At 36.1% G+C, this 12,831-nt stretch overlaps 1 protein-coding gene across 2 annotated transcripts in view; it reads left to right on the top strand.

Moving 5' to 3' along the window:
* Positions 1-12,831, top strand: part of LOC127416039 (protein FAM184A-like) — a 172,765-nt gene that overhangs the window by 81,747 nt on the left and 78,187 nt on the right. For both annotated transcript variants that reach the window (XM_051655131.1, XM_051655130.1), the window contains exons 7-8: positions 8,039-8,161; positions 12,401-12,562. In XM_051655131.1, the coding sequence (XP_051511091.1) occupies positions 8,039-8,161; positions 12,401-12,562 (285 nt within the window). The remainder of the gene's footprint in view (positions 1-8,038; positions 8,162-12,400; positions 12,563-12,831) is intronic.

The following is a 12,831-nucleotide window of genomic DNA, read 5'->3' as shown; positions in this document are numbered from 1 at the left end:
GCTATTTTCTAGCTTTAGCAATATAGAAGTAATACAAGCAATCACGGAGTGCTGTTGTATGTAAACACTGGCTGACGCGTATTCACTTCACGTCACCTAACTGGCTCATATTACACACAAAATTATCTTTTGCCACCACCTGCTGGCTAACATATGTAATGTAAAAAAATAAAATAAAATAATACTCATGGAACATCTCTCAGATCAATCAGATTTGAGGACCGGAACTAACTGTTGTTTGTGTGTGTGTATGTGTGTGTGTGTGTATATATATATATATATATATATATATATATATATATATATATATATATATATATATATATATATATATATCAACATTTGAATTATTTGCATTTTTATGTTTTAATTAAGAAATGTATTACTGATTTCCTGATATCATAGTCACTTAGTCCTCCTTTGTACCAACTTGTACAAAGTTCTTAAATGTAATCAAGCTGAAATTCCATTTTTGGTTGTAATTGGAACCTTTTTTTTAATGTGTGTGTGTGTGTGTGTGTGTGTGTGTGTGTGTGTGTGTGTGTGTGTGAGAGAGAGAGAGAGAGAGGGCAGGTGCGCCAGCACCAGGAGGCTTGGTAGAGAGGAAGAGAGCAATACCCAGCTTGCCATCCATGCCTCGTTAGGCACAACAGTGAAAATTCATCTAACCTCCGCTCCGCCCTGCCTCCATCTCTCATTGTCTGCCCTGTTCAAGGTGTCCCAGACGAGGATACGTTCCTTCTTTATTGTTTTACCTTGCTATTCCTGCTGCCATAACACAAAATGAAAGACATAAACAGGCTCAGACTGAATCGGCACACTTAATTTCTGCATTTATTTGCTGATTTGGGGTAAAATCTTGTGGAAGTTTCTGGAAAAATTCTGTGGAACGGATCTAAATATAGTAAAATGTTTTAACTGAGCTGAGAGTGGTGAACTTTCATGGGTAGTTTGAAGCATTATCAAATTAGCATAAATATTTTAAGGAATTGCTCACCCAAAAATAAAAATGTAATAATTTACTCACCCTCATGTCATTCCAAAGCTGAATGACTTTTCTTGTTTTATGTGGAAAACAAAAGATGTTTTAATGAATATCACAGTCCATTTTGTAAATACAGTGGATTGTGCCTCACTTTAAAGCTTAAAAAAAGGACCCAGCAAATAAAAAAAACAGTCCATGCAACTTGTGCATCACCTTTCAAGTCTTCTAAAGGCATAGGTTAGGTTTTGGTGAGAAACAACCCAATATTTACTATTGGGTTTTCAGCATCTGTGTATGCTTTGGGGCTAATATTTTCCACACCCTCTTGTGCTATGCATGATGAGGGCTATATTCAGAATAACATAATTGCATATATACTGTATATTCATTTTTCATAAAAAATCTTGACGTCCACTGCATGATCACAAGCTCTTCAAGAAAAGCTTGTTGTTTTTCGCACTTATCAATGCAAGTTCCAATTCTGTGGAAATGTGCGACACTTTTCTGTGTCAGGGGGGCCTGAACACAGCCCAATTCCACAAACTGAAATCAAAACCATTCATCAGCAGAGACAAGCATGAAAATGTCATGACTAAACTGTCTGTTTTGATTTCTTGAGCCGATAGCATATGAAATCAAAGCAACAAAGCTGCAAGGATTGACTCAGTCGTAGCGCAATCTGTCACCCTCTCCCAAAACAGGCAGCTGCCAGCAGGCCGACACATCCATCTCAGAATCTCTTATGACTACTTAATCTTTTTGTAATTATAAATCACGCACACACAATGGATCATTGGCTGAATGTGAAAGAGCAGCAGTGTGTTCTTTCATTTCTGAGAGTGTGCCCAGCAGTTGCATTGTTCCCTGGGTGTGCTTTAATTTCCAGGTCACTGAAGCTGAGGTTTAATGAGGACATTGACTCATGCCAGCGATTGAATGTTTGTGTGTGTATATGTTGAACCCTTGGTTTTCTTTACTTATCTTCCTCACAATATTTTAAGATGGTGTGTAATATTTCGAAAAATTATGATTTACTACATAGTATGTAGTATGTAGTATGAAAGGCGCAGAAATTACACACCTAAAATTTGAATCATGGGCTGCATCTAAATTAGCATATTGTCTGTACTATATAGTATGCAAAATTAGAATTAGTTCATCTCAAATCATAATATATTGAAAATACAACATAGTATGGAAGGTGCATAAATGGCATACTATGGTGTCACTAGTGGTGAAATAATTGTACTCTTTACCTTTAACTCATGGGCTGCATCTCATTTTGCAAACTGTCTGTTCTATATACAGGGTTGGGAGGGTTTGTTTTAAAATGTGTTCCACTACAGAATACATGCTGTAAAATGTAAATTGTAACATATTGAGTTAGATTACTCAAGGTCAGTAACATAATCTAAATACTTTGGATTGCTACTTCTGCACTGGAATTTTTTTATTTTTTTATTATTATTTGTTTTGACTATAAACTATATTTAAGTTAATAATAAGTAAACAAAAATAAATCTCCATGTACAGTAAGACAAAGTACACTTGATGTTATTTGCAGTGTTGCTTCTCTTGGCTGCAGTTTCCCAGTGAAATGTCCAGCGAGGGGCGCCAAAAGCGAGTGAAATAGTATCGCAATCAGACAAGGTTTTAAAGGTGAATGTTAGATAAAGGTTTTAATGAGTAAAACGTACCTCCCAAACCAAAAATTTTAATCTTAACCCAACCAATAGTGTCCTAAAAGCATACAGAATGAGAGGTGAACAAAACAGACATCCATACCCTTAACCAACACCTATACCTAAACGATAGTGTCCTAAAAGCAAATGTGACATGAAAAGCACATTTCTTGAAGCAACCACAACATTTCATGTCGCTTCTATGACACTTTCGTTAACGTGTCAGCATGTGTGCTTGACTGGGCTCAAACCTCGGTCTTCCAAAACCAAAGTCCAACACTTTATTAGGTGAACTGCTGCAGAAGCTAACCCCAAAGGAATAGTGTGTAAATATAGATGGGTCTGTAACACAATTGTTAAAATATATCATTTTTAAAATGATGCATAAGAGTACAAGTGTTTTAATATCATAACATAGCAGTGTGTGTGTAAAAGTGCAAAAATAAGTGTTTTTAAAATCATAATCAGTTGTTGTACTCGAAATTTTTGTGAAAGTGAAAAAAACGCACAGTTGTTGTAGAGCCTGTAGTGTTAATTTCACCAGGAAATTGCGGCGAAATGTAGAACGCGGCATGTAATACTCATGTTTCCAAAAATTTTGTAAGTAGTAGTTGTAAATCTTTATTGTCCCTTCAAAGAGCAATTTTGTTAGAGTAATGTTCATTCCATGAGACTAGGTTGCTCAATTTGCAAATTATTTGTATTGTATAGTATGCAAAAATTAATAGTATATCTGAAATCATAGTATGCTGAAAATAGAATGTTGTATGTATAGTAAGGTGCACAGATGGTGTACTATTTATGTTGGATTTTCGAAGTATACAATTCAGATTTGTGTTGCTGAAATTCCACACTTACATTTAAATCGTGGTCTGCATCTCAATAAGCATACTATCTGTACTATTTATTATGCAACATTAGGATTAGGGCATCTCAAATCATAGTATGTTTAACATAGAATCAGGTAAGGACTTACAGTGTATGGTGTATACTACGTAATATGTAGTAAATAAAAATTTAGTATTCAATTCCAAAGACACTGCCTATCTCTGATCCCAGATTCCACAGTGACAGAATATAGATTAAACCTGTCCAAATCCACCCTGTTCCGCCATTATCGCTCGCTGTCAAACCTGTACAACCCTTCGTAGGGAACCTTTGTGCCAGTGGATGACCCTGGTGCTGTCACAGCAGTAAACGGTTAATCTCATAACAGCATAGAAGCTTTGGCCATATCTTTCTTACACCATAGTGCCCGGCGATCTCAGAAATGGAAATGGAGACTGAAAAATTGAGGAGCAGATGAATAATCAATGAGTGGCCTTCGTTAGAATGTGGCACTAACTCACAGCCTAGTAAAGAAAGAGTGTGACGACCATACTCATGTTCTATTTTGGATAAAGCCTAGAGCTCTTCCACTCGCGTCTTCTTTTTTTCTTGATCTGTCTTTTGCAGAGCACACTTAGTTTGTAGTGTGTGTCCAAAAGTGGGGTTGGTGACTCACTTCTCTGATGATAGTCCCTGAAACTTTGGAAGACCCTTTATTTAGAAGGCCTCCACAGGAAAGAGTTGCTGTAGGTGAGAATCTTATCAAGTGTGTGCAGTGTTTAGCAAGGATAGAACTTTTTGGTTTTGGCTTATTAATTCAGAAAATGTTTAACCCAAACCTCTGAAATTTAGTCTCAAACATCTTTGACGTATAAGCTGTCATTACCCATGTCAATTGCATTATTTATTAAATTGGCTCAGAATTGAAAAAAACAAAAAACAAAATCATGTTTAATTTTTGCTGGAGAGATACAGTATGAATCATTTTTTTTTAAAAATATTACTTGTTTTTTACTTAACTCACTCAAAACAGGGTTTTTGTTGTAGCTGATAGTTACTAAAACTGTCCGTTATTTTGGGAGGAATTAGAGGTCATTCACATCGAACACGTTATTGCGTCCTTCTGTACTGTTTTTCGGTTGTTTTATTATGTAAACATTGGCTAGACAGACATCTTTGATCAGTCTTGCTGTTTTATCAACGTCTCGTGCAGGAGTGCCAGGTTTGTTAGGTGCCGTATTAAGTTAAAAGGAGCTATAGTATTTAAAAGTGTGTCTCAAGACACCTGCATTCTGTTATATTTGTTGCGCTGCATTCAGTATTGGGGAAGCTACTTTCAAACTGTAGCTTTATTTTGTAAATATGGGCTAGATGGACGTCTTTGATCATTGCTCCTGTCTCTCTTTTTTCTTTTTTTTTCTTTTTAATCATCTTGTGCTGGAACGCCAGGTTTTTTAGATGCCGTAGGAAGTCAAAGGGGTCATGACATGCTTTTTTTCTGTTCTTCCTTTAGGTTTACTTATAATGTTAGTACACTTTTTTGTACAAAAATCAATCAAAATGTAGTTTTACATGACTTTTTCTACCTTGTGTTTGGCCCTCTGTCTGAAACGCTTGGTGTTCTGTGTACTTCACCTTTAAGATACACCCACTGTTATGACTGGCTAACATCATTGAAAAGTAAAAGCCCTCCTGCTATAACAAGTGCAGAACTGTATTTTCCAAGAATGAAAGAATGAAAACGTGCAAGCGATTTACTAAATACCCTAAGAGCACTCAGTCCAGTCAGTCATTGATATGAACATATGTCCCATTTGATGTAAAGCACACAATCAAACTACAACAGTTGTTCGACTGAAATAACAATAGAAAACTGAACAAAACTGTCACACTCTTTCTCCCCAATAATTATCAGGCATACAAGATTTGGTGATAAAATAACACTATTTAGACAGCGAAAATAGTCTAAAACAAGCTGTGAATGTGAAGGGTTAATAAATGTGTTTTTAGCTGTAGGGAGTGTGTAATAAGGGACAGTTCATCCGAGGATTCCCCTGTTTGATCTCCCGGCTTCAATACGCATCCCATGTCAGGAAATATGCGATGTTTGCCGGCTGGGAAATCATCCTCAAATGATTCGCCAGTCGACCGGGGGAGGGGGTCTCCCTCTATAAAATTTGCTGCTTAAATATGGGAAAATGGGCATCCCGATGCATTCATTTCGGCCAAAATGCGGGACATCGTGGCTTTAACGAAACAGATGAGAAAACAGGCAGTCTTACTACCATATACAGTACTTCACCATTGTTTTCCATTGCGCTCATCATTCTTCTGCCATATTTAAATAATTTAATCTCAAATCACTGTTTCGTGAGGAATTATGTATTTCTTTGGTAAGTAACCATGTTATAAGCACGATCCGCTTCCCTTTGGAGTACATGATCATGGTTTATTTTGCAATAAAATGACTGACTATACCATTCCCTTACATATCAAACAAACACAGGCAGATGAAACATTAGAATTACACTTGTTACTCACCAGCATGTCCAATATTGGTGCCACTGCTACTTCCTTCAGTACAAGTTTCTTTTCATGGCCTGAATCCTTAGAATCCACATGCCCCACCAAGAGCGAACCACATTATAGTGACCACGAGGAGGTTACCCCATGTGACTCTACCCTCCCTAGCAACCAGGCCAGTTTGGTTGCTTAGGAGACCTGGCTGGAGTCACTCAGCATGCCCTGGATTTGAACTCGTGACTTCAGGGGTGGTGGACAGCTTCTTTACTCACTGAGCTACCCAGGCCCCTAGATTTTTATTATTATTATTATTATTATTATTAGGCTGACATTAAACAATTTGGGTGACTACATTAAATTTACCATGCACATTTATACTATGTATTAACTAATAAAACTTGAAAACACCCTATTTTATATAACTGGGTCAAAATATAGCAGCAATTAACTTAATTTTTCTTTTATATATTTCTTCTTAAAGATATAAGTCTCTTTAGTGAACATTTATGTAAACTAGTTCATTTACAGTACATAAAGCAACCGAACGAACCAACTCACTAAAATGAATTGTAGTTTCAAATGTTAAATCTGAGTGAATCGTCTCTTAAATTATTTGGATTTCGCAGAGCTACATTGAAAAATTCTTGGCTCTTTACTGGCAAAGCTACACTACACTTGTAAAAATAGGTGAAGTAAAAACTAAGTTTGTAGCATTGCTACTTTTAGTTAGTTTCTCACCAACACTAGCTGCATCTTTATTTAGCACAAGTACGCGTTGGGTCTGAACAGCCCTATAGCACATTAAACATGCCTTATATGACATTATCTTAATACCGATATTACATTTAATGAGCAGCTACAGTTATCCCTGCTTTACCATTTTTTTAATTTTGTGGGAAGGAGTTTTTATTTTATTTGACATGGATTACAACATCTATTTTTACTATCCTAACACATGCCTTAAGTCACGACTAAAACATTCAAGAGGTGTTATTTGCGTATTTGTGTGCTTGGAATTGAGGATAGAGTGAATTATGCACAGATACCAGCATTGGTTTGTCTGTGCAAACCATAATTTTTTTTTAAACAGGCTTACTGAAGACCTCTTTCTCTTAGAAGCCCACTCGCTCTCAAACGCCTAAGCTTTTCAGCCTGTGTACTTTTGGGTAATGTGTATGAATATACACATAAGTGAGGTGATTTGATTTGATGTGGACTTTGATCAACATGTGCAAGGAGCTTGCAGCTGCTTTTTGTGATAAGTGAAAGGATTGGAAGCGATAATCTTGTCTCTTATCTTTACTTCATTAACTTATATTGCTTTTCTCTTTCATGTCAACTTGTTTCACACTTGCTGATTTTTTAGGTGACCCAATCCATGTACAAAAAAAAACAGCTTTCATTTGGTTACTGATATACGTGAAGTGGCAAAAATCATACAGTGCGCACCTGGCTTAACGGGCTGAATTAATTGCTGATGTTTAATGCTTGGAATTTTTAGAATGTTTTAATATCAATATCAATACTGTGCTGGATTGCAAACATTATAATAAAGCACATTGTATCATCAGACTGTGGTGGGCATAACACAATCAAAAATTCCATTTTATTCTGTAAATGTCACTGGATTGCTATGATTAGTTTCTGTATTATTATTTTCCTTCTACAAGGTTCCGGGAAAGCTGCATAATCTTATTATGAAAGATATAGTTATTAATTTCTTTTCAAGCCTTGTCTTTGCATTTCTAAATGTAGCTGTCTTATTTTGCTGGATTTCCTTAGGCACTACACTGACACACGTCAGTTTAAAATTACATTTACAGATGGTAATGCCTTCAAAATGCCACGGCACAAAAAAAGATTCTTATCATGATTAAAATGTGAAGTAATAAAGCTAGCGGTAGACTCGAGCTGTTCCTCAAACAAAGATAAGCACAGATAAACGTGGTCATCTTATTTGTTTCTGCCATGTTTCTTAGCTTTCATCATTTGTAACCAACATGTTCTGTTGGCTTTTTAGGAGATGGAGGAGCAGTTTGATAAGGAAAGCAAGTCTCTCGAGGAACAGAAGAGCCTTCTACGTGAAGAACTGGACAGGCTGAGAGAGGAGTTCACTGCCAAACTCAACATAGCCAACAGTGAGGTAACGTGAGCTCTGAAGACTTAGTTTCATGGAATAGTTCTCAAAAAATTATCTCTGGCTGCAACCCCTGTTGTTTATTTCTCACAAAACTAAAATTTGTACTGAATATGCTGTATTGTTCAGTAACGTCCACTCATCCCAAAACCCTATAACGTTGTTTCTGTGAAAGTTCTTTAGCAGTTTGTCGAAAATGCCGAGGCAGAGGGATGAAGTGATTAAATTTGTTGCTGTGCGTTTATTATCTCATTAGTCTCAGTGTGTTTTAATGGGCTCTTGATACATGAATCTGGCTGGGGCCCGTATCATTTGGCTACAGCTGCAATTGGGCCAAGGAGACCCCTGAAGAGATGCTTCATCACTGATTATTGCCCTACCATTCAATTTAGCCAGGTTTCATTTGCTTTTGAGTCATATTTAATAGCCATGTTTGCCTAGCATAAATTAAAACAAAGACAAAACATAAGCTCTGTTACAAAATGTAGTGAACTACCCATCTAGGCAACATACAGTATTTACATGTACTCCTGAGGTGAAGGCTGTTCTAATCAGTAGCCAGAATATTATGCTTCATTGTAAGTTACCTTGTTTTAAGGCAATGCCAAAATGAACGACAACTAGCTCAATTAAACATTTTATTCAAGTGTATTTTAATCAGTATTGAAATTTATTGTAAGAAAAATGCTTTGTGCTGGTATTTGTATGCATATTCGAGCATCAAGTTAGTTTAGCAACATGCTAAAGTCAGCTATTCTGCAGGAATTAACTGTGAGTGTTTTATTGCGTTCCATTCCAGTCGGAAATTCGGAATTTTGCATCGTCCTATGGCTCCCTTCCTTTTTTTAAATAAAATGCATTATAGGTTCCTACATTACATTATAATAAATTCTGTTTAGCACACGTTAGCATAGCATTGATTATCCTCTGCAGTTTGTTTGCTAAGACTTCTTTGTTGGCATTCGAACACCTACAAAGCTAACAGTAGCATTCCCTTATTGTTTCCTTATAGTTGTTGCCCATGAAGAACATCTCAGATCAGTCACTTATGAGGTTCTATTTCAGTTAGGGCAGGTTTTTCACATTTTTATCCCAAGGACCCCAAAATAGGATGATCACATTGCGAGAGACCCACTTCCTGAAGTGTAAAGGCAGCTATATATTTATGAAGACAACATGTTTGCAAACTAATATAATTGTCTTTTGTATTGTCATTGTACTTGAGCCAAAATAAATTATTAAAATATTATCTGGAAAGCAAGGCCGTAACCATGTCTTGAACATTGGGGGGGACCAAACCATTTTGGGTTGTGTTGAGGTCACAAATATAATGGTCCTCTTTGGTCCTTTAAAATAGTAAAGGCGCTGAATGCAATAATTTTCTAAATAAAGGCTTTAAATGCGATAAAGACCCAAAATATTATCATTTTTGGTTTTAAAAGATAATACATTTTTCGCGCAGAAGTTCACACAGTACAAGACTACCACTGTGTCTACATTGCTAGCAATTTGCCTGTTTTAGTCATCTTTTCTTTCTTTTTTGTGTTGTATCAACAAAAAGATGAATATAATGTGAATTTCTTTTCATCACTGATGTATCTGTAAAATGATATGACTGTGTCAGCTGGCAAGCAAAAAGAAAATACACAAAATTATTTACTGCCATGATCAATTTGTCCCTCATTGTATTTTTTTCCCCAGCAGAATCTTAACACAATTTTTTCTTCGAGAACCTGAACGCTGCTCTTTTCTATACAAAAACAGTTCATATTGAGCACTACTGTCAAGGTCCAAAAAAAAATAATAATTATTAATATACCATAAATATAAAGTAGTTCATATAAAACAAAGCTGGTGTGTGGCCCCAGAAAGCTTGGAATATAATGCACAAGTCATATGGACTACTGTTATGATGTCTTTATACTGAACCTTTAATTACACTTTATAGTATTTGTCCTTTATGAAGCTCGACAGCGCCTGCTTAATATAAACTGTTATTCTATGGAATAGAGATGCTTAAAATATCTATTTTTATGTTCCAAGAAAAAGTAGCATGTGGGTTTTGAACAACACAAGGGTGAGTAGACAGAGTAAATTTTCCATTTTTAGGTGAACTACTCCTTTAACTGGGGGCTCATCCTCAAAATAAAATGGTCCCTTTTAAAAGAAGACTCTTAGGAGATGCTGTACAAAATTCTGAATTAAAGTCAAAGAAATTATTTAGAAAATCTTAAATTGATTTTAAATGATTACCTAATATTTGCATTAAAAATATATGACACTGTCCTTGCCACAACCTAAAAACTCAATTGAAGCCACAAGTCACAAGTCACACCATGTTCTAGTTTTAATCTGAGGGTGAAAACGCTCTACTTTGTATTATAGAATCAAAATGTTAGAATTAAAAATCAAGTGAATTTTCTAAAAAAGGTACTTCAGAAACTTGCCAGATAATCACATTCATTCAATTCCTTTACAATATACACACATTCACTCTTTGTCATAAGCCTGATTCACTGAAAACTGCTCCGTTAATGTTTTCACATTCAAAATCATGAACGACATACAAATCACGTACTGTACGTGACATAATTCAAAACGGCAAAGTTCGCCAAATGGTGAATAGTTTGCAACCTTGGAAATTACCGTCGGTCTGTACAACATTTCAATCATAAAACAGTGGGCAAATATTGCATGTTTAGTTATATTCTGACATCTTACATGACATTAACACTCTTAACCTGAACTGCTGACACTGATGTGTGCATGCTGTGTGGCGCTGGAATAATTCACGAGGTTCCCACTCAGCTTCTTAAATTTGAGTCCCGCCTTCATCGATTTTTTAAACCATTATTTGATTCTTGCAACAACTTAATGACAATTAAACAGTGGTGCATAATGGACTGCAGCAGAACAGCAACAAGGATATCAATTATTGGGGGGACAATCTGGCCATATCTGATTATTGGGGAGGATGTATATTGTGGTTACGACCCTGCTGGAAAGTATTATCTGTACTGTTAGATGTATAAATCTGAAGATAAAATTTTTCAAATAAATTCAAATTAATTTAGAAATTCTTTTTTTTTTCTGTAATTCTGTCTAATTCTGTAAATATTTACTTTTTTTACACTTTTTTTTTCTCTGAAATTTTCTGTGGACCCCCTGGGAGTTTGGATGCTGCCTTAGACGTTAGCTGTCTATGTAGACCGTATACAGTGAGACAGCTCTCTAGGGATTAGAGCAGAACTATAGAGACTATCAAGTTGATTTATTATTAGTGAGACCTGTGTGAGTTGGGAGATATTCATTTTAGTTAGCCTTGGAGGTTGAGTTGTCCTTAATTCAAAGGTTGCAGGTTTAAATCCATGTACGTGTGACCTATAAATCGCATAGATTCTAAGTTCCACCTCCCCATTATTAAGGCCCCGGCCCACTTACGGTGAAGTGCATCTTCGCTCAGAGCCAAAAAGAAGTTTGAAACAGCTGAGCAACTGAACAGCTGAATGTTTGCAAACATTTAGACACCAGCCATGCTGCTTGGGGAGGCATTTAGAGGTACATTTAAATATGAGGACACTCAAAACTACATGTAAAACATCAACTAATATGAAATTAAAATGTGTTATCAATGACTTCATGCCTCATTCTATGAGTATAATTCATACAAGATCACTAAAAGAAGCTGTGTTAACTATTTGATTTTGATTTAAAGTAATATAAATGCAGTTGATAATGTGTAATTTGTAATGTTTACCTTTTGCATTCATGGCGCTAATGCTCTAACATTCTCTACATGGCCATAATATGCACTGTTACAATCTGTTATCGTAATTTATGATGATACTGACATTAAATGCAAAGATGGGTGTATAAAAGAGTATTAATAGGTAGAATACAGACAAAAGAATGATGGAAAGAGAGGCATATCTTACTTTGGGCAGGTGTGTGAATATTTTCAGCTGAAGATGGCACATAAATGTAGCAGCATATCAAACAACAGAGTGAATGGGCACTTAAGAGTATTTGAGTAGATTTAATTCCTTTTGAAGGCTAATAAAAAAAATAAAAAAACACCATAATGAACTCAAAAATACCTTCATTTTGGCCAGATTTTGTTCTAAATGATGTCACACCTGTTCATTCTTCGATTTCATAGGATGTGTGCAGGGGCCTTAATAATGCCTCTGAACAACTGAAGATCAAACATCTGCTAAAAGACAAGTAATGTCTTCTGTTCCTCAGGTGAGTCGACTCCAGGAGCTTGTGAAACAGGGAGAGCAGGGTCTGGGCTCTGCTGAGGGACACATCGCCAGTCTGAAGGACGCACAGAAGAAGCTTCTAGAAGAGCTGGATGCTACACGAGCCCGACTCAGAGAGACCAGCAACCTTCTAACAGCTCTTCAGGTCTGTGCTCCAAAAGCAATCCCTCCAAAAATAATGAGAAATGAGAATATGTCTTCATTCTTCAAAGTCATGCAACTCAAATGTCCAAGTGCTGTCAGTTGCTATAAATATGCAAGAATTTTTTGTGGTAAATAAGATGTGTGTAATTTTTCAGTGTTAAAATATCTTCTCACATACTTGTTTAATGTGTGGGACAATAATGGTTTATTAACTCACATAGGTTGATGAATTATTTCCACCTGTGTTTCTGGCCTTAGAGAAGCTCTGTG

This window comes from Myxocyprinus asiaticus, chromosome 25 (genome assembly GCF_019703515.2).
Source record: "Myxocyprinus asiaticus isolate MX2 ecotype Aquarium Trade chromosome 25, UBuf_Myxa_2, whole genome shotgun sequence".
Lineage (NCBI taxonomy): Eukaryota > Metazoa > Chordata > Actinopteri > Cypriniformes > Catostomidae > Myxocyprinus > Myxocyprinus asiaticus.
This window is presented reverse-complemented; position numbering and strand designations above follow the sequence as displayed.